The sequence below is a fragment of the Cygnus olor genome, chromosome 12 (genome assembly GCF_009769625.2).
Source record: "Cygnus olor isolate bCygOlo1 chromosome 12, bCygOlo1.pri.v2, whole genome shotgun sequence".
NCBI classification, from domain to species: domain Eukaryota; kingdom Metazoa; phylum Chordata; class Aves; order Anseriformes; family Anatidae; genus Cygnus; species Cygnus olor.
The window spans coordinates 1,542,004-1,559,692 of NC_049180.1; the positions used below are offsets into that span (position 1 = coordinate 1,542,004).

Genomic DNA, 17,689 nt, shown 5'->3' on the forward strand with positions numbered 1-17,689 from the left:
CCCGCTGGATCCTAAATGGTTTTGTCCCCAGCCCAGCCCAGGGCTGCCGTGTTGGGGTGGGCGATGGGCACCAGCTGGGGGGGCTGCTCCTGCTCCCTGGGGTGAGCCAGGGCCTGGGGCACCTTCACACAGCTGATTTTTTAGCTAATGCCCAGCCCTGCTCTTTCCTTCGTTAAATAACTGCGAAGTGCCCTCTGTAAGCACGGAGACCTTTCATCGGCGGGGTAAAGCAACAGCACAACGCGCTCCCCTGCGACCCTGCACCACGGGGGTCGGGATCCTCCTGGTGAAGTCCCCCGCTCGGGTCCCCCCAACAATTTGTGCTCGCCCCTTCTGCGTGGCACGGCGCGAAGTGGCTGCGTGGCCGCCTCGCCAGCAGCACGCCCGCGTTGGGTTTCTCGCACCATTTTTAAGCTCCCGTCCTTGCCGTCCCGCGGGGGCAGGAGGCGGCTGCGGCTGCTTCCTGGTGCCGCATCCCGGGGCTGCGTGCCGGGGGGAGCACAGAGGTGATGTGCACAAATAAATTAAGAAAAAAAAAAAAAGGCTCCTCTGGGGGCTCGGCTGCTTCCTCCCCCTTCCCACCGCGCCCCCCCTCGCAGGGCTTCAGCACGGAGCCCTCCTGGGGGGCCAACGGCCCCTGGAGGCTCGGCGGGGGCCGGGAGCACCCATGGGTGCTGGTGCCCGGCCCGGGGCAGCTTGGAGCAGCTCTCGGCCCCCCCTGGACCCCCATGGACCCCCCCGGACCCCCCGGGAGCAACCGGGGTGCGCGGGGGAGGCTGAGCCGGGCAGGGGGGGGCACGACCCGGGCTGGGGGGGGGGGGCGGGGGTCGGGACGTGGCGGGGGGCGGTCGGGGGTCGGGACCGGGGGGAGGACACAAGGAGGGGGCAGGACCGGGCCCCGGGGGCGGTGCCGCGGAGGGGCCGAGCCGAGCCGAGCCGTGCCCGCCCTCACCTGCCCGGCCCCAGCGGGATGGCGGCGGCGGGGACAGGGCCGGGGGCAGGAACCGGGGCAGGAACCGGGACCGGGACCGGGACCGGGACCGGGACCGGGGGGGGGTCGCGGCCTCGGGGTCGCCGGGCCGCGGGGGGGTGGGCTCCGTGCTTGGCGCTGGCGCTGGGCTGGGCGCTGGGGTGGGCGCTGGGCGCGGAGCCCCCCCACCGCTGCCGCCCCGACGCCGCGCTCCTGCCGCCGCCGCTGCGCCGCCTGGCGGGGGCCGCCCTGCTCCGCGCCGCCGTCCCTCGCCTCCGCGGCGGCTGGAGCCCCTGCCAGCTCTACCGGTACCGCCCCGGCACCGGCACCGCCACCGGCACCGCCACCGCCCGCCCCGACGGCACCGGGCCGTGCACCCGCGGCTGGCACTACGCCCTGCCCGCCGCCGGGCTGCGCTCCAACATGGTCACACAGGTGGGGGGGGGACACACGGGGGGGGGGGGTTATCGGGGGGGGGTGTTTGGGGGTGTAGGAGAGGGGTCCTGGGGATGGGGGGGGGCGGGGAGGGTGGTTTTAGGGGGGTCCTTAAGCTTGGGGTAATAGGGGAGGGGTCCTGGGGATGGGGAGGTTGGGAGGGGTTTAGGGGGGTCCCTAAGTTTGGGGGGGGGTCCCTAAGGTTTGGGGTGGGTCTGGGGGTGTTCCCTTTGTTTGGGGGGAGTGGGTCTGGGGGTGTTTTCCGTGTTTGGGGGGTGTTGAGGGGATCCCTAAGTTCGGGGGAGCTGGGGCACTCTGATCCTGGGTCAGGGCGGGGGATTCTGCGGAGTCCTAAGGGTCCCGGGGGGATTGAGGGACTTTGGGGTGTTGGGAGGGTTTGGGGGTTCCCCAGGGTCTGGGGTGGTCGGGGGGAACCAGAAGGGGCCTGGGCCTGGAGGGCTCGGGGGGGGCCCAGGCTGGGGGAGGCTGGAGGAGGTCGGGGGTCCCTGGGATCTTGGGTGGAGGAGGGGTCAAGGGGTGGCTGTGGGTTGGGGAGGCCTGGGGGGGCTGTGGGGAGGCCTGGGGAGGGTGTGAAGGGGGCTGGGGGGGGGTACCTGGGGGACAAGCTGGGGGCCCCAGCAGGGGAAAGCCCTGGCTGTTCTGGGGGGCCTCGGGGACAGGAATTTTGCTTGGGGGATCCTGGGGACAGCTGAGAGACCCCCATGGGGGGGTCTTGGGGTGGCTGGGGGGCAGGGAGCTCTGCAGTGTGTGGGGGGGACAACAGGGACAGGGCTCTGGGGGCCACCAGCACCGCCCTGGGCCCCACGCTTCTGCCTGGGGGTGGGGGCTGCCCAGAAGCCCCCCGACAACGCGTGGGGCTCGTGACCTCCCCCACGCCATCCGTCCCAGCCCTGCGGGCAGGGGGGGCTCTGCCGGAACCCCCGTGCAGACACGTCCCCATGGCCCGCAGTGGGACCTGGTGTGCGCCTCGCGCTGGAAGGTGCCCCTGGAGCAGACCACGCACTTGCTGGGCTGGACAATGGGCAGCGTCGCCGCCGGCCTGGCCTGTGACAGGTAATAGGGGGGGGGTCCCCGGGGTGCTTCCCCCATGGGGCACCCGGCCCAGCTCATGCCCGGCCCCACAGGTTCGGCCGCCGGCCCACCTTCGTGGTGTCCCTGGGGCTGGCCGTGCCCCTGGGGCTCGGCGTGGCGCTGGCCATCAACTTCGTCATGGTCCTGGTCGCGCGGATGCTCTTTGGGGCCGCGCTGGCGGGCGCCTTCCTCTCCCTCTACGTGGCACGTGAGTGTGCTGGCGGGGTCTGGGGTGGAGGGGGAACGGGGTTTGGGATGCTCTGCGGGGTTTGGGATGCTGCAGGGTTTAGGGCGCTGTGGGGTGCGGGATGTTCCAGCAAGTGGGATGCTGCAGGGTGCAGGATGCTGCAGCATGCGGGGCGCTGTGGGATGCAGGATGCTGTAGGGTGCCCCGTGGCCATGGCACCCATGCTGCACCCCTTGTCGTCCCCCCCCAGGGCTGGAGCAGTGCGACCCCCCGCACCGGCTGGAGGTGACGATGGTGGCCGGCTTCTTCTGGATCGCCGGGGAGCTGCTGCTGCCGGGGCTGGCCGTGCTGTGCCGGGACTGGCGGGTCCTGCAGGGCGCCGTCACCATGATCCTGGCTCTGCTGGCCGCCTGCTGGTGGTAAGGACCCCCCCATTTCAGGGCTGGTGTGCGCAGGGGGCCAAGCCATGCTGGGCAGCGCCCTGTCCCGGCACACCCCGCCCGGGGCTGCGGGGCATCAAAGCCGCCGGGGCTCTCCAGGCTCTCCGGGTAAATGTTTGCTCAGGTTTGAAGCCGAGGGTTTCCAGGCACAGCACGGCTCTGGGCCAGGCAGGGGGAGGTGGGGGTGGTGCTGGGGTTGGGGCCAGTCCCCGCGGACACCCGGTGACACCGCCACTTGCCCCAGGTGCCCGGCGCTGCTGCTGGAGTCCCCGCGCTGGCTGCTGGCCACGCAGCAGCTCGAGAGGGCCAGGAAGACGCTGCAGGCGCTGGCCGAGAGCAGCGGCCGCGGTGCTGATGACCAGGGGAGCCTCATGGCGGGTGCGTGGGGGGTGTCCGACAGGGCCCCCCCCTTCCCAAAGCGGCCGTGCTGGGGCTATGTGGGGCTGTGCCGGCTCTAACCCGGTCCCAATGTGCGTGCAGAGCTGGAGACGCTGGCTGAGGGCTCCCCCCAGCCCCGCTACCACGCCGTCTGCGAGATCTTCAGCACCAGGGTGATCTGGAAGAACAGCGTCATCCTCGGCTTCACCGCGTGAGCAGGCGGGGGGATAGTGCTGGGGGGGCGGGTAGCGGCCCTAACCGGCCCCCCCTGCCCCGCTGAGCCCCCTGTCCCGCAGCTTCATCGGCTCCGGCATCCGGCACTGCTTCACCCGCAACCTGGCCCCGCACCTGCCCCGGTTCTCCTCCTACTTGGCGCTGGTGGGCGCCGAGGCGGTGGCCTGCCTCTTCCTCTGCCTCACCGCCGAGCGCTTCGGCCGCCGCGCCGTCCTCCTGCTCTGCACCGTCCTCACCGGCATCTCCTCCCTGCTGCTGCTGGCCCTCACCCAGTGTAAGGCGGGGGAACGGCGGGACCGGGTGCTGGGGGGTGCAGGATGAGCCCCCTGATGTCTGCTCCCCGCCCCCCCCTCCAGACCTGCTGGACCTCATCGTGCTGACCCTGTCGGTGGTGGGCATCACCGCCTCGCACGCCGTCACCATGCTCAGCATCTTCTTCGCCAGCGAGGTGCTCCCCACCGTGGTCAGGTGAGGGGGGGAGCCGCCCCCTCCCCGGGACGCGGGCAGGACCCCCTGGCACCCCCTTTTTCTGAGCGCTTTTCCCCCCCGCAGGGGCGCCGGGCTGGGGCTGATCGTGGGGGCCAGCTTCGTGGGCAAGGCGGCCGCCCCCATCACGGCCATCCCCAACAGCCGCGGCTTCTTCCTGCACCACCTGGTGTTCGCCTCCTTCGCCATCCTCTCGGTGCTCAGCATCATGCTGCTGCCCGAGAGCCAGGGCCGCGGCCTGCCCCAGTCCCTGCAGGACGGCGAGAGCCAGCGCCGGCCCCCCCTGTTCCACCGCCCCCCCCGCGAGGACCACCTGCCCCTGCTCGCCCCCCGCGGCATCCCCCACGACTACTCCCGCCTCGTCTCCTCCACCAAGCGGGCGCTGGGCCCCCGACACAGCCCCGCGGCCACCCCCCCGGAGACGTAGCTGTGCCCCCCTCCCTGCTGCTGGAAGGGCTGGGGGGGGCAAGCACGATGCTGGGACCCCCCCCGGTGCACCGGGCCCCCCCGTCCCCATGCGGCCCTGGGCGCAAAGCCCAAGGACGTGAGCGGTGGCTGGGCTGGGGGCTGTGCGCCCACCCCCCAGTCAGGGCCGGATCCTGCCCCAGGAGGAGCTGTGCTGGGAGTCCTGGGGCGGGGGTGATGCCCCGGGGGGGGGGGGGGGGGTTGCAGGCTGCCAATAAAAGTGCCTTGTTTCTACATGGGTGGCTGGCGCGGCCGGGGTCCCGCCGCCCCCCTTGGCTGGGATCTTTATTGGGAAGGGACCGCGGGGGGTCCCTGTGGCCCCCCCTCCCCACCGGCACACTGCTCGCACCATCAAGGCTCTGCTGGGTGCGGGGTCCCTCTGCTGCTGCTCTGGGTGGGGGGGGGCTCGTGAGGGTGCAAAGCCCCTGCAGCCGGGCACCTGGTGCGTGCACGGAGCCTCCGCCTCTGGGCACCTCGTGCACACGCGTGTGCGAGACCCTTCCTGTCCCCAGCCCCCTGCTACTGCCCGTAGAGGTCGGCCAGGCGCCTGAAGCGGGGCCCCCACTCGCTCAGGTAGTCGTAGTCCTGGTCCTCATCCGTCAGGCTGGAGACGATGGAGCTGAGCGGGCTGGCGACGGAGCCCGAGCCCTCGTAGTCGTAGATGAGGGCGGTGTCGTAGGGGGGCACGCTGGGGTCGCTGTCGGCCGCCTCCAGCCCCTGCGGGGACAGGGGACGGCATCAGCCCTGCTATGGAGGGGGCGTGCGGGGGGGGTGCCGAGCCCCGTCCCACCTCGTTGATGAAGTCCTCGATGTCCGAGGGGCCGCTGGGCAGCTTGCGGGGGGCCGAGGGGGTGCCGGAGCGCAGCGGGGCGTCCCTGCGCATCGGGGGCTTGGCACGGGGCTGGAGGAGCTGGGGGTGCCGCAGCTGGTTGATGTCGTAGGCGTCCTGCGGGGATGGTGTGTGTGGAGGGGGGGGGGGGGTCAGGGCTGTTGGGGCTGGGATGAGCCCCCCCGACCCCCAGCCCCCTCCAGGGTGCCCCCCACCTGGTCCTCCTCACCGCCGCCCTGCTCGTCGTAGTTGAGGATGTTGTCGCGCATGTCGTCCCGCGAGCGCTGCAGCAGCCCCTTGCGCAGCGCCCGGTGGCGCCCACGCACCCGCGCGGCCCCCAGCAGCGCCAGCACTGTGGGGGGAGTGGGTGGGCACGGGGCGGCGGGGGCCGGGACCCCCGGGGGGGACGGGGTGTGGGGTATTGGGCAAGGTAGGGATGGGGCCGGGGCTGGGATGGGGTCCTGGGGTGCTGGTAGGGGTTGCTGGGGTGGCTTGATGGGGGACATGGGATGGGATTGGGATGGGGCAGCCAGGACCGAGCTAGTTTGATGTGGGACATGGGATGGGGTGGGATGTGATGGCCAGGACGAGGACAGGGTGATGAGGGACATGGGTTGGGATGGGACGGGGTGGCCAGGACCGGGATGGGGCAGTGGGTGGGAGGTGGGACGCGGCGATGGAGCATGCTGCTGGGATTTGGGACATGAGGAGGGGTTGGGGTACCCGGGAGTGGGTGGGGGGCTCTGGGGGTGTCACTCACACAGGAGGAGGATGCTGCTGCCGAGGATGATCAGGAGGGCCTCGAGGGTGATGCCGGCCGTGGCGGTGGCAGCGGCCAGGACGCCGTCCTCGCAGGTGCCGTCGCGGCCGCAGGGGCACACCGACACGTTCAGCAGCTGCTGCTGCTCCCGCGGGGGGGTCCCAGAGTCCCGCAGCAGGAGCGGCAGCGAGTAGGGCCCCTCGGGCAGGTCCACCAGCACGGCCAGCACCGCGTGGGTCACTGCGAGGGGGGCACACGGGCAGGGCTGAGCAGGGACCCCCCTCATGCGACAGCAACCCCCCCCACCCCGGCCATGCCTCACCGTTGAAGCGGGTGATGCTCCAGTTACGGGCGAGCTGGGGGTGCTGGGGGCTGAGCTGGAAGTGGAAGGGGGCGCCGTGGGGGGGCCGGTCGTCGTCGGTGGCCCCCAGCAGCAGGCTCCCCCCGCGGCCTGGCCGCCCGCACACCACGCCGGCCGGCGGCTGCAGCAGGGGCGCGTGGTCGTTCACCTCCAGGATCTCGATGGAGAGGGTGCCGGTGGCGGAGAGCGGGGGCTCGGCTGGGCGGGGGCAAAGAGCAGAGGGGTCAGGGGGTGCCGGGGGGCACGGGGTGGGGGGCGGGTCTGGGAGGGGGGAATGCTCACCGTCATCACGGGCGAGCACCAGGGCGATGTACCAGCCGCCCTGCAGGAAGGCCGAGGGGTGCCGCAGCTCCCGCTTGGTGCGGATGGTGCCGGAGTGCGGGTCCAGCTGCAGCCAGCCCGCGGGGTCGTACAGCAGCGCGTAGCTGGGGGCACGGGGCGGGGGGGGGGGGGGGGGGGGGGGGAGGGCACGCCGTCACCACCCCCCCCCCCCCCTTTCCCAAAATACCCACCTCCAGCTGCACACCCGGGTGCCCAAATGCAGCGGGTGCCGGAGGTGTTGCAAAGGGAGCGGGTGCCCAAATTGCAGGACTCACGAGAGGGTCTGGAGCTGGCGCGTGTCGGGGTCGCTGGCGGTGTAGGTGGTGACGGGGGTGCCCGGGGGGGCCCCCTCCGGCACGCTGACGCGCCGGGGGTTCTCGCGGAAGACGGGCGCCTCGTTCACGTCCCGCACCCGCACCTGCACCGTGGCCAGCGCCCGCGGGCTGCCCGGGGCCTCCGGCTCCAGCGGCTGCTGGTTCTGCACCGACACCGTGAGCTGGAAGCGGTCCCGCACCTCGTGGTCCAGCGGCTGCCGAGGGATGGGGGGGGGAAACGACACGGGGTCAGCGGAGCTGCCAGCACCCGCATCCCCATCCCCCGAACACCGGGTGCCCCCCCCCCGGGTGCCCACCTTGGCCACGGAGAGCACGCCGTCGTTGGTGTAGGGGTCGGTGTGGATGGCGAAGGCGCCCTCGGGGTCGCCCTCCAGGATGGTGAATTTGGCCAGCCAGTTGGGCGAGCCGGCCAGGTCCTTGTCGTGCACCAGGACCCTGCCCACGTCCACGCCGGCCGCCTGCTCCTCCACCTCCATGGAGAACTGGGGGGGGGGGGGGGGAGCGGCACAGGGCTGGCATCTGCCCCCCAGGATGGCACTACCCCGGGGGGGGGCCCCCCTCTCGTGTCCCCCCTAGCCCACCCCGGCTGCTACCTCCTCCTTGGTGAACTCGGGGGCGTTGTCGTTGATGTCCTCCAGGTAGATGACGGCCGTGGCGGTGGTGGTGAGCCCATCCCCGGACATGTCGGCCGCCTGCAGCGTCAGGTTGTACACCCCCACGCTCTGCGGGGGGGGGGTGGGGGGGGCGAGGGGGAGGCGCTGAGCCCCCCAGCAGCCACAGGGACGGGGTGTCCCCCCCCCCTCGCCACGGCTGGCTCTGCGCATGGACCTACCCATGGCTCCTCCAGCCCCGGTGCCCCCCCCGGTGCCCTCCCGTGCCCGCTACCTCTCGGTCGAGGCCGGGCCGCGCGGTGCAGATCTCGCCCGTGGTGGCGTTGATGCTGAACATGCCGCCCGCGCCCTGCTCCAGGATGGAGAACCGCAGCGCCGCGTTGTCCGTCTCGGGGTCGTCGGCGTCGGTGGCCTCCACCGTCATCACGCAGGTCCCTGCGGCCGCCAGAGCGCCCGCGGTGGGTACCGGCATGGGGGCCGGCTCGTGCCCCCCCCACCACCACCACCCCGGGTGCCCGCAGGGCCCCACCTGGCTCAGCGCCCTCCACCACGCGCCCTGTGAAGACGTCCTGGCGGAAGAGCGGCCGGTTGTCGTTCTGGTCCACCACGATGATCTCCAGGTCCGTGGGGTCCTCCAGCGTCACGCCGCCCAGGTCCAGCGCAAAAGCCTTCAGCTGGGGGCGCAGAGCAGGTGGGTTAGGGCTGGGGGGGGGGGGGGGGGGGGGCTGGGGGGCCACGGGCACGCACGGCCGGGCCGTATCCTTACCCGAAAGCGGTCGTTCTCCTCCCGGTCCAGCATGGCGTTGAGGAAGACCTTGCCGCTGAACTTGTCGATGGAGAAGATGCCCAAGGGCTCCTCGTCCACCCCCGGCCCCTTGATGCTGTAGATCACCCCCCCCGGCTGCTGCTTGTCCGACTTGATCTGCCCGGGGAAAGCGGGGCTGGGGTTGGGGCTGGGGGCCGCCCCCTGGACCCCTGGGGTCGCAGTGGGGGGGGTGCCTCACCCCCAGGGCAGGGTGCATGGGGTGGGGGTCCCTGCACCCCAGGGGAATCGGGGCATGCCCGGAGCTCCATCCCCTCTGTGTGCATGGGGACCCCCTCGCTGGGGGGCCCTGTGCTGCCCACCTACAGGGTCCCCCCCCCCTTTTCCCTGCCTACCTGCACCAGGAGGTGGGGGATGCGCTTGTGGTTCTCCGAGACGCTGATGGGGGGGATCACCCAGGCCCTCTTCACCCGCCGGGGGCCCTCGTGCTGCCGCCAGCTGGGGGGGCTGCCTGGGGCCGTGCTGGCACCCTGAGGGGGGGGACACAGTGCTGCTGAGACGGACACGGGGCTCCCCTGGGGGCTTCGTGATGGCCACCCCCCCCCCCCATGGTGGTGACGGGCACCCCAGGAAGGGGTCCGCAAATGACCCCAGTGCTGCTCTGGGCACAGCCCCACACTGCGGCCGGGCTGTGCCCCCCCCGTGGTGGGGAGGAAGGGGCTGTTCGGGGCTGGCAGCGCCTGGCACAGCCCCAGCCCACGTCACCGTCACTGCGTGGATGTGGCAGTGAGGGCAGGGGGGTCGGGCTGGGTGTGGGGGGCACGAGTGGGGGGGGCTGCAGCCAGGGCTGGGCTGGGGGCGTGTGGGGAGACCCCTCCCCCCCCCCCTTCCCGCTTATCTGGGAGGCTGCTGGAGCTCAGGGAGGGTAGGGAGAGGGTGGTTGGACAATAGGGGGGCTGAGGGGGGGCCTGTCCTGCGGGTCCGCTTGCCTTCCTTTCCCCCCCCAGAGCTACGGGGCCCAGGCCAGACCCCAGCAGCCCCACATGGCTCAGGCCTGAGGCCGCAGTGAGGGGCACTGGGGGGGGGCTGTGCGTGAACAGCAGGGTGGGAGGGGGGCGAGAGGGGGAAATCCGGCACTGCTGCTGGGGGCGATGAGGGGAGCAGGGTGTTTCTGAGCACCCAGCCCCTCCAGCCTCCCTCTCGCTGCTCTCCAACCCATGCAATGTGCCAGAGGCCCCCCGCCCCCGCCCCGGCCACTGCCACCATCTGTGGGGTGGAAAATGGCCCAGGAGGGGCGCGGAGCCTGCGACACCCCCGTCCCCATCCCCGGAACCCCCATCCCCATCCCCATCCCCAAAGCCCCCGTCCCCATCCCCGACACCCCCGGGGACGTGCGTCTGGGGGGCCTGGGCCCCATCCCAGCCACCCCCCCAGCACCAGCCCATTTTGGGGGAGGGGAGGGGGGTTCCAGCTCCCCCCCCCAGCCCCATCCCTTACCCTGGCGCAGAGGGGGGCGAGCAGGCAGGCGAGCAGGAGCGGGGGCCCCATGGCCGAGCGGGCGCAGTCCGAGCCGCTCGCCGGCCCCGAGCTAAAATAACCGCGGGGCTGGCTGAGTGACAGCACATGTGCTGCCGAGCGGGCCGGGCCCCCCCCGGCCGGGCAGCTGGCCCCGCCGCCCTCCCCCCCCCCCCCCCCCCCCCCGGCCCGGCCCGATGCTGCCCGGCTGCGCGCCGGGGGCCCGACGGGGCGGGCGGTGCGCGTGGGAAGGACGGGGAGAGGGGATCCGAAGGGCTGGGGGGGCGCTAGGAAGGGGTCCCCGGGGGTGTCCGTCCCCCCCCCTCTGCCCGGCCCTTTGTGGATGGGGGCTGCGGGGCCCCCCCCCGAGCAGGGCGCTGGGAATGCGGCAGCTGCCGCCGGGTGCGCCCCGGGGATGCCGCGACGGGGCGGGCGGAGAGCCCCGGGCCCGCTGCTCCCCCCGCCAGGACGGCCCCGGCCCCGGTCCGGCATCGTCGCCCCCCTCCTGTCCCCCTCCCGGGGGGGCCCTGCCCGCCCCCGCCCCGCCGGGCCCCCGCGGCCGCGTTCCGGGGCAGGTGCGGGGCCATCTGGGCTGGCGGCGGGCGCTGGGCGGGGGCCAGGGCGGGCTGCGAGAGGGGGGCAGCGGCGCGGCTGTGCCCAGCACCAGCCCAGCCCAATCCCAGCCCCATTCCCATTCCGTCCAGCTCCAGCCCCATCCCATCCCATCCCATCCCATCCCATCCCCATCCCCATCCCCATCCCCATCCCATCCCATCCCCATCCCCATCCCATCCCCATCCCATCCCCATCCCCATCCCCATCCCCATCCCCATCCCATCCCCATCCCCATCCCATCCCATCCCACCCCATTTCCCGGCCCCCCCTCCCGGTGCCGGTCCCGGAGCTCCGCGAGGCCGCGGCACCAGGGGGCAGCATCGCCCCGGCCACCGGCTCCGTGTCCCCGCACCCCGGGGGCCGCACCGGGGAGCGGCTGGGGGGGGCGGGCAGCAGCGGATCCCCCCCTTCCCCAGCCAGCCTCGCTCCCCTCCCTGGGAACCCCCCCGGTTCCCTCCCGGCACAGCGCATCAGGAAAGCGCCTCGGGGCTGCCGCAGGGGAAAAGGGAAAAGGGCTGGGGGACGTGGGCCGGGGGGTGCAGGGGGGTCTTCTGTCCCCCCTCCCTAGCTCTGCACCAAAGCTGAGCGGTGGCAGGGCTGCAGGTGGCCGGGGGACAGCAGAGGGGACATGGAGCCATGCCACGAGTGGGTGAGTGTCGGGCACCAGTGACCCCACGGCACGGCTCAGCCCTGGCACTCGTTCTCCTGTCCCCGTCCGTCTGCCTGACCCCATCCATCCGCCCGCCTGCCCTGCCACCCCGCATCAGTGTCACAGCAGGGAGCGGCCCCGGTGGCCGTGGCTGGGGGTCCTGGCAGCTGACCCTGACCCTAATGCGCCGTGGCAGCGGGGTGGCCGAGCAGATGTTCCCTGCCACCGGCACCGCGGCGCGGGGGCACGGGGCGCAGACGTGATGGGCTCTGACAAGGTGCCAGCGCCAGGCCGTGAGCTCACGCTGGTGGCACGGCTCCGTTCCCAGCAGGGCAGCACGGCCCCTGACCCCCCAGCCCCCAAAACCTGCCCCTCGAGCCCAGCCCGGCACAAGAGCTGCGGGGCTTGTGCCCAGCTGCGTCCCCAGTGAGGGCACTGGGACCAGTCCTGCCCTAACGTGGGTGCAGCGGGAGCACGGGGGATGCGAGCAGCCGGGCGCGCTGAGCAGCGAGGTGCCAAATGCCGGCGCAGCAGCCATAAAGCCACTGGAGCTTCGGCTTTTATATGGCCATAAAAGATAATGTCAGCCATAAAGCGCGAGCGCGGGGCCCAGCGTGCCGAGCCGTGCTGAGCCCAGGGCAGGGATGAGCAGCCGGGATCACCCAGGGGATGGCCCCCAGCTCCCCGGGGACACCCCAACAAGGGGTGACCAGCACCGCAGGGTGCTGGCAGCTCGTGGCAGTGGGTCCCCGGGTGCCCCAGGGTGGCTCCAGGCAGGGGGACGCTGCAGCGGGGCCGGGGACGCTGTGGGATGTCCGTATCGGTGGTGCCCGAGTTGGGCGGCGGGGCCGGCGCATTAAGGGTGCTACTTTGGGTTGTTTTTGTTGTTTTAGTGGTTTTATTGTGCAGTGCCGGGCCAGGCCTGGCAGGCCTTAATGAAGGAGATTGATGGCTTAATAGCCTGTAGCCATTACGGGGTAATTGAATGGTTGTGTACATATGATCAGACCGTCAATGCGGACGTGGCTCGCAAGCAAAGTGACTGGAGCATCCCCGACGGATGTGGCACGGGGGGTGCAGAGCCCATGGCCCTGGGGACCCCCATTCTGTCCCCAGCGTCCGGGCTGTGTCAGTGTCCTGGGGCCACATCCAGCAGCAAGGGGTTGGAGCGGGGTCTCCAGGTTCCTCCAGCGGCACCAAGGCACCCAAATCTGTCTCTGGCCGGCTCAGCTCCAACCTGGGGCATGGGGCATGGCGACCAGGTGCTTTAACGAGGCTCTTAATAAACTGCTCCCATCTGTAGGGAGGAACGAGCTGGAGGGGCTGGGAGCTGGGGGACCAGCACAGAGGCCAGCCCCAAAACCGGGGGTGCCGTGGCCACCGACCACCCTCCCTGCAGCAGCCACCCCCGGGGAGGAGACCCGGTGGTGCCGCAGCCGGTCCTGCTGGCGCCGGGGTGCGAGTCACACTACTCATTTCAGTGTGTGACAACCAGGTGTTTTACAGTATTTGCTACCTGTGATCATCCATCAAAGCAATCGATAGCGTTCCTGCAGAGTTTTATTAATGATCTTGTCACTAGGCTGGTGCTGGGTGCCTGGGGTTGTCGAGAATGATAGATCATTAAGAGCTTTTGCTGCTATTTATTCTCCAGTGACCTTGTCTCTCTCCATTGTTGCTTGCTTAAGAGTTATGAATGCGAGACATGATAATTTGATATTGATCTATTTGGTAAGTTAAAAAATTTACTGCATCGTTGATGTTTTAACAAAGGACCCGCTCGGTCCCTCCGCAGCCCGGCGAGGGCCGACAGAGCTCGGCTCTGACACCGCAGCGCAGCACGCTGATCGCCCTCCCAGGTGCTCGGGGCTCCGCCGACCCTAACGAAGATATTTAATCAATTACCCATGCTCCCCATCTCTCTTGCCCTTCCCAGTGCCCCACGGCTGGCAGGACGAGCTGTGTCCCCCTGTCCCTCTTCCCGTGCTGGGGATGGAGCCCCTGGTGCAGGAGCCGCAGGGCACGACTGCCGGCCCCCGCGGTGACATCGATCTGGCAGAGCGTGCACGAAGTCAAACAGGGACAAACCTCCGTTTATAAAGGTAGGATCTATCAATACTGCCTGTCCTGCAGGAAATCGATGACCTTCAGGCGTGTGCACACACACACACACAGGCATGCACGTGCAGTGCGATTTGTGCTGCAGCTGCTCCCCGCTGCCTCCTGCACCCTGCTCCTGCTGTGCCCCCATGGCTGGTGGTGCCAGCGCCCCGTAATTGCCCTGTGATGGGGCCCGGCTGCTGTGGAAGCACCTCGGTGGCAGAGATGCTGTGGGTTTTTCAGTGCACCCTGTATTCATTTGTGCATCTCATTACTGCTTCAGTTCCACAGGGAAGCAGAAGGCAGCGCTCGGTGGAGGCTGGGGGCGTGGGGTGCTCGCAGCAGGTTATGGGGTATCCCAGGGTACCCAGTCCCTTCGGCTCTCCCTCTGTAAGCCAAAGTTGATGAGCCTGTGGGAAAGGGCAGAGAGGGAGGCGAAATTACCAGGCACCAGCACAGCTGGCTGAGGACAGGGGTTTAACGCGAGGAGTGATTTCAGCTGGAGAGGAGCTGCATGCAGCCCGAGGCACAGCTACAGCAGGAATGGGGACAAGCACCCAGTGGAGCAGGCAGGGAGCCCAGAGCCCTTCCAGCTAGGGTTTGGGGTGTCCATGGTGCAGAGAACTGAGCCTCGTGCTCAGCCCTCGCCTTTCTGCTTCTCACCTGTCCTACAAGTGCGTTAAACAGAGCAGCTTTGTCCCGCAAGCGCCTGCTGGCAGCACTCAGACAAGGGTGGTAGTCCTGGCCCAGGCCCCCCAAATTCACCCCACTTTACTTCTATGTGCAGGACAGTCCCGGTCATGCACGTGGCTCCTGCATGAGGAGTGACCCTTGCAGCTCTTTAGCCAAGGAGAAGAGCACGCAGGGTGAATCTCACTTTTATTGGGCTTTGTTTCACAGACAGGAGTGCGGTGAGCGCAGACCTGCCCCTGCTGATCCTTGCTGGCACCACTTCAGCCCCTGGAAATGGATGTGGCAGCGAGTGGAGCACCCCCAGGCTCCTGGTCCTGGCCCGAGGCCGTGTGTTAGGCTGGGTAAAAGCGCTGCAGCAGCTCCTTCTTGTTGACTTTTCCCATCTGGTTGCGTGGGATCTCCTCCACCACGATCAGCTCGGTGGGGATGGTGTACGGTGCCATGGTCTCCCTGCAACACAGACACGGAGCCATTAAAGCTGACTGAAATCTGTGCTTCCAGCCCCTCCTGACACCTCACAAAAGCTGCTGGACCCACAGAGGATCGGCACCGAGGCTTTGCGTCCTGCTTGCCACATCCAGCCCCGTCGGTGTGGGCACTCCTGTGCTGGGTCGCCCTCGGTGCCTGCGCCCTGCCCATGTCCCGGGACACAGTGAGTACCACGCACCCCTGCAGCACCCCAAAACACCGCTCACCCCTCGCAGGGTGCACGAGAGCCTCCAGCAAGCGATCAGGAGGCAGCGCCGTTAACGGGCACTCCTCAATCCTCCCCATTAGACGTGGCAGGGGAAAACAGCACCGTGGCACTAAGGATGCTGAAACCACGCCTGTCCCCATCCTGTCCCCACACAGAGCCCCTCGGGGGCCAGCTCTGGGCCGTGCTGGTGACAGGGTGACAGGCTGTGTCACAGCCTGTGGGGCTCTGCCTGCTGCAGGAGGGAGGCTGAGCTCGGCGCGCTGTCCCCGTGCCCTTTGCGGAGCGCGGGGGGAGGCTCTCCTGCCTTCTGTGCCGTGTGTCACCAGCCTGGGGCCGTGCCCAGCCCCGGCAGCGCGCTGGCAGCGGCTCTAACGTGAGGTGCCAAGTCTGCAGAGCCCTCGCCCACCGCCCCCAGCACCCCCGGCCAGATGGACGTCTCCAGCTCGGGGTGGCGCCTGGCGCCGGCAAGCGCAGTTGGGGGCCAGAGCTGCGAAATGAGTCACGCTGAAGGGGGACATGTGTCTCCTGCCAGGGAGCGCGAGAAAAGGGCCAGGCAAATGTAAGTGACATGAAAAATAAAGGGGAGAGACGGGGAGCGAGGGAGAGGCAGACGGGGAGAGCAGGAGCAGTGCCTGCAGGGAGCAGCGCTGGTGCTGGGCGCCCAGCGCCGTGGTCACCTCCTCGCAGCCTCAAGTGGGTTTTGCTTAAAGGGTTCTGGGGACAGCAGCTTCTCTCCGGGGACTGCCACGGCTGCAGGGGTAACGAGGGCCGTGCCCACAGAGTGGGGATGAAGGATCTGCCGGAGACCCCAACGTCCTTGCCATGAAGCTCAGGGATGAGCAGCCACCGTGGGGTCCCACATGGAGAAGCCCCACGCACCAGAGAGCCGGTGGCATCCACGCCAACCCAGGCAGACCGAGCCTGGCCACGAAGGGGAATCTCCACTCGCAGGAGGACATCAGCATGAAGAAACAAAAGCTGCTGGTGGCCGCGGGCTGCCTTGGAGGAGCAGGAGCCCCAGAGAGCCGGCAGCCAGAGGGTTAAGGCGCGCACAGCGAGCAGGGGTGGCAGCAGGAGGGATGCCCGGTGGGGTCCTGGCCCCTCTGCCCAAGCAGCACGGGTGCAGGTTTGGTTTCTTTGTTCGATTCTCTTCCCCCCACTATGCAACTGTTTAATCAGAGCAGCAGCCGGCCAGCTAGCATCTTCCTTGCATTTGCTAAATCGCAGTCCCCCAACTGTGATTTTTGCAAATCCAGGGGAAATCTTTAATTGGCTGGCTGTGCAGCCCCTGATGAAACAAGTGCTCCTGCCGCTTACAAAATAGCGCCAGCCTCGCCAAAAATATCCGCAGCCTGGAGGAGGGAGTTGCCAGGAAAAGAAAGAATCTGCTATTAAATATTTCGCTAATGGAATATTAGCGATAAACCTGGCGATTCTGCTTCCTGGCTCCAGCTTACGCTCTCCTCCTCCTGCAGCTGATGCCCCAGACCTCAGTGCTGGCTGCTCTGGGACTGGTGTGAGCAATGGGGTTTGCAGGCTGACACCGTGCCGGATGGCCAGCTGCTGTCTGTGCCCTGCTCTCCAGAAAGGCACAGGTCCCTGCTGCTGCTGTGACTCCACGCAAGGCCAGTGAGCCCCGGTGTCCCCCCCCCATCTCCAGGCCCCTGGGGAGGGTCTCTGGGGTCAGCTGGGGCCTGCTCTGGGCCAGCTTCCAGCAGGTAGGGAGGCAGGCAAGGTGTGATTGCAGCAGCCCTGGGAAAAAGCTGAGCAAATGGTCTCACTGCTCAGAAAACACAGAGTGCCCCTTGCCGAGCCCCGTCCGAGCACTCGCTCCGTGCTGCGCTTTGTCGGCGGTAAGCTCAGGGCTGCCAGAGGCCTGGCCCTGCTGCTGTGGGGGCGAGTCATTTGCCACAGGTACTTTTGGGGTGAGAGACTCGTTTATTCCCATTATCTCCTGTGCTTGGCAACCTGCTGGTAGAAGCTGCGTCTCTGCCATTCCCAGTACCTGAGGCACAGCGTCACTGCTGCCACCCCTCTCTCCTACTCTGACACATCCCCAGGGGAGGGTGCTGAGCCTTGAGGTGCTGTCCTGTCCCTGCTGCCCGCCCCGGCCCTGCCTGCGGTGCCCTCGCCGTGCTCAGCCCCGCTGCCTCTCACCTGGCCCACTCCTTCAGGGCGGTCACCGAGAGCATCTCGCCCCTGCGCAGCTGCACCACGGCGCTCACCCGCTGGCCCCAGACCATGTCCGGGGGCCCGATCACAGCCACGTCTGCAGAGAGAGCACAGGACTCGAGGTGAGGAGTGCGAGCGGGTCCTGGGGGCAGGGGGGAGCTCAGCACCACGGTGAGCTGGAGGAGCAGCGCGTGGAGGAGGATGGCACGGGATGCTACAGCAGGAAAACACCAGGGACTCCTCTGCTGCTGCGATTTCCAGGAACAGAGCTTTGCCCCGAGGAAGGCAGGAAGCCCCACGGAAAGGCAGGAAGCCCCAAGGAAGGCAGGAAGCCCCAGGGCTGGAGCGACTCGGAGTCAGCAGGGGGATGCGATGTACACAGCGGTGTTGAGCCAGGGGCACCGCTTCCACCCCCTCGCGCAGGGTCATGCGCAAGGTCAGCACAGATTTAATTACAGCCTCATTTTCAAGGTCAGATGAGAGCTGCTGCTGACTTGGCACCCAGCTGTGAGCCCCGTGGCTTCGGCCCCGAGAGACGACTGGTGGCGGGCTTCAAATGCTGCCTGCTCCTTGCCCAGACG

At 69.2% G+C, this 17,689-nt stretch overlaps 3 protein-coding genes across 4 annotated transcripts in view; 1 reads left to right on the forward strand and 2 right to left on the reverse strand.

The window, feature by feature from the left end:
- The first annotated feature begins 1,195 nt into the window (after positions 1 to 1,195).
- On the forward strand, positions 1,196 to 4,921 carry SLC22A31 (solute carrier family 22 member 31). The gene is made up of 9 exons (XM_040571414.1): positions 1,196 to 1,405; positions 2,376 to 2,479; positions 2,551 to 2,705; positions 2,935 to 3,103; positions 3,369 to 3,502; positions 3,605 to 3,713; positions 3,799 to 4,010; positions 4,093 to 4,204; positions 4,289 to 4,921. The coding sequence occupies exons 1-9, from the start codon at positions 1,394 to 1,396 to the stop codon at positions 4,647 to 4,649; spliced, it is 1,368 nt and encodes a 455-aa protein (XP_040427348.1). The 5' UTR covers positions 1,196 to 1,393; the 3' UTR covers positions 4,650 to 4,921.
- Positions 4,917 to 10,232, reverse strand: CDH15 (cadherin 15). The gene is made up of 14 exons (XM_040571413.1): positions 10,165 to 10,232; positions 9,063 to 9,197; positions 8,671 to 8,826; positions 8,434 to 8,578; positions 8,179 to 8,339; positions 7,887 to 8,015; positions 7,590 to 7,775; positions 7,234 to 7,487; positions 6,920 to 7,062; positions 6,599 to 6,835; positions 6,277 to 6,516; positions 5,732 to 5,868; positions 5,478 to 5,633; positions 4,917 to 5,404 (listed from the first exon to the last, which is right to left on the reverse strand). Exons 1-14 carry the CDS (start codon positions 10,213 to 10,215, stop codon positions 5,207 to 5,209), a joined length of 2,328 nt encoding a protein of 775 aa, XP_040427347.1. The 5' UTR covers positions 10,216 to 10,232; the 3' UTR covers positions 4,917 to 5,206.
- Positions 10,233 to 14,408: 4,176 nt separating this feature from the next.
- ACSF3 (acyl-CoA synthetase family member 3) overlaps positions 14,409 to 17,689 on the reverse strand; it is a 58,369-nt gene continuing 55,088 nt past the window's right edge. For both annotated transcript variants that reach the window (XM_040571081.1, XM_040571083.1), the window contains 2 exons: positions 17,094 to 17,205; positions 14,409 to 14,689 (listed from right to left, as the gene is read on the reverse strand). In XM_040571081.1, coding sequence (XP_040427015.1) covers positions 14,572 to 14,689; positions 17,094 to 17,205 — 230 coding nt within the window. In that variant the 3' untranslated portion in view covers positions 14,409 to 14,571. The remainder of the gene's footprint in view (positions 14,690 to 17,093; positions 17,206 to 17,689) is intronic.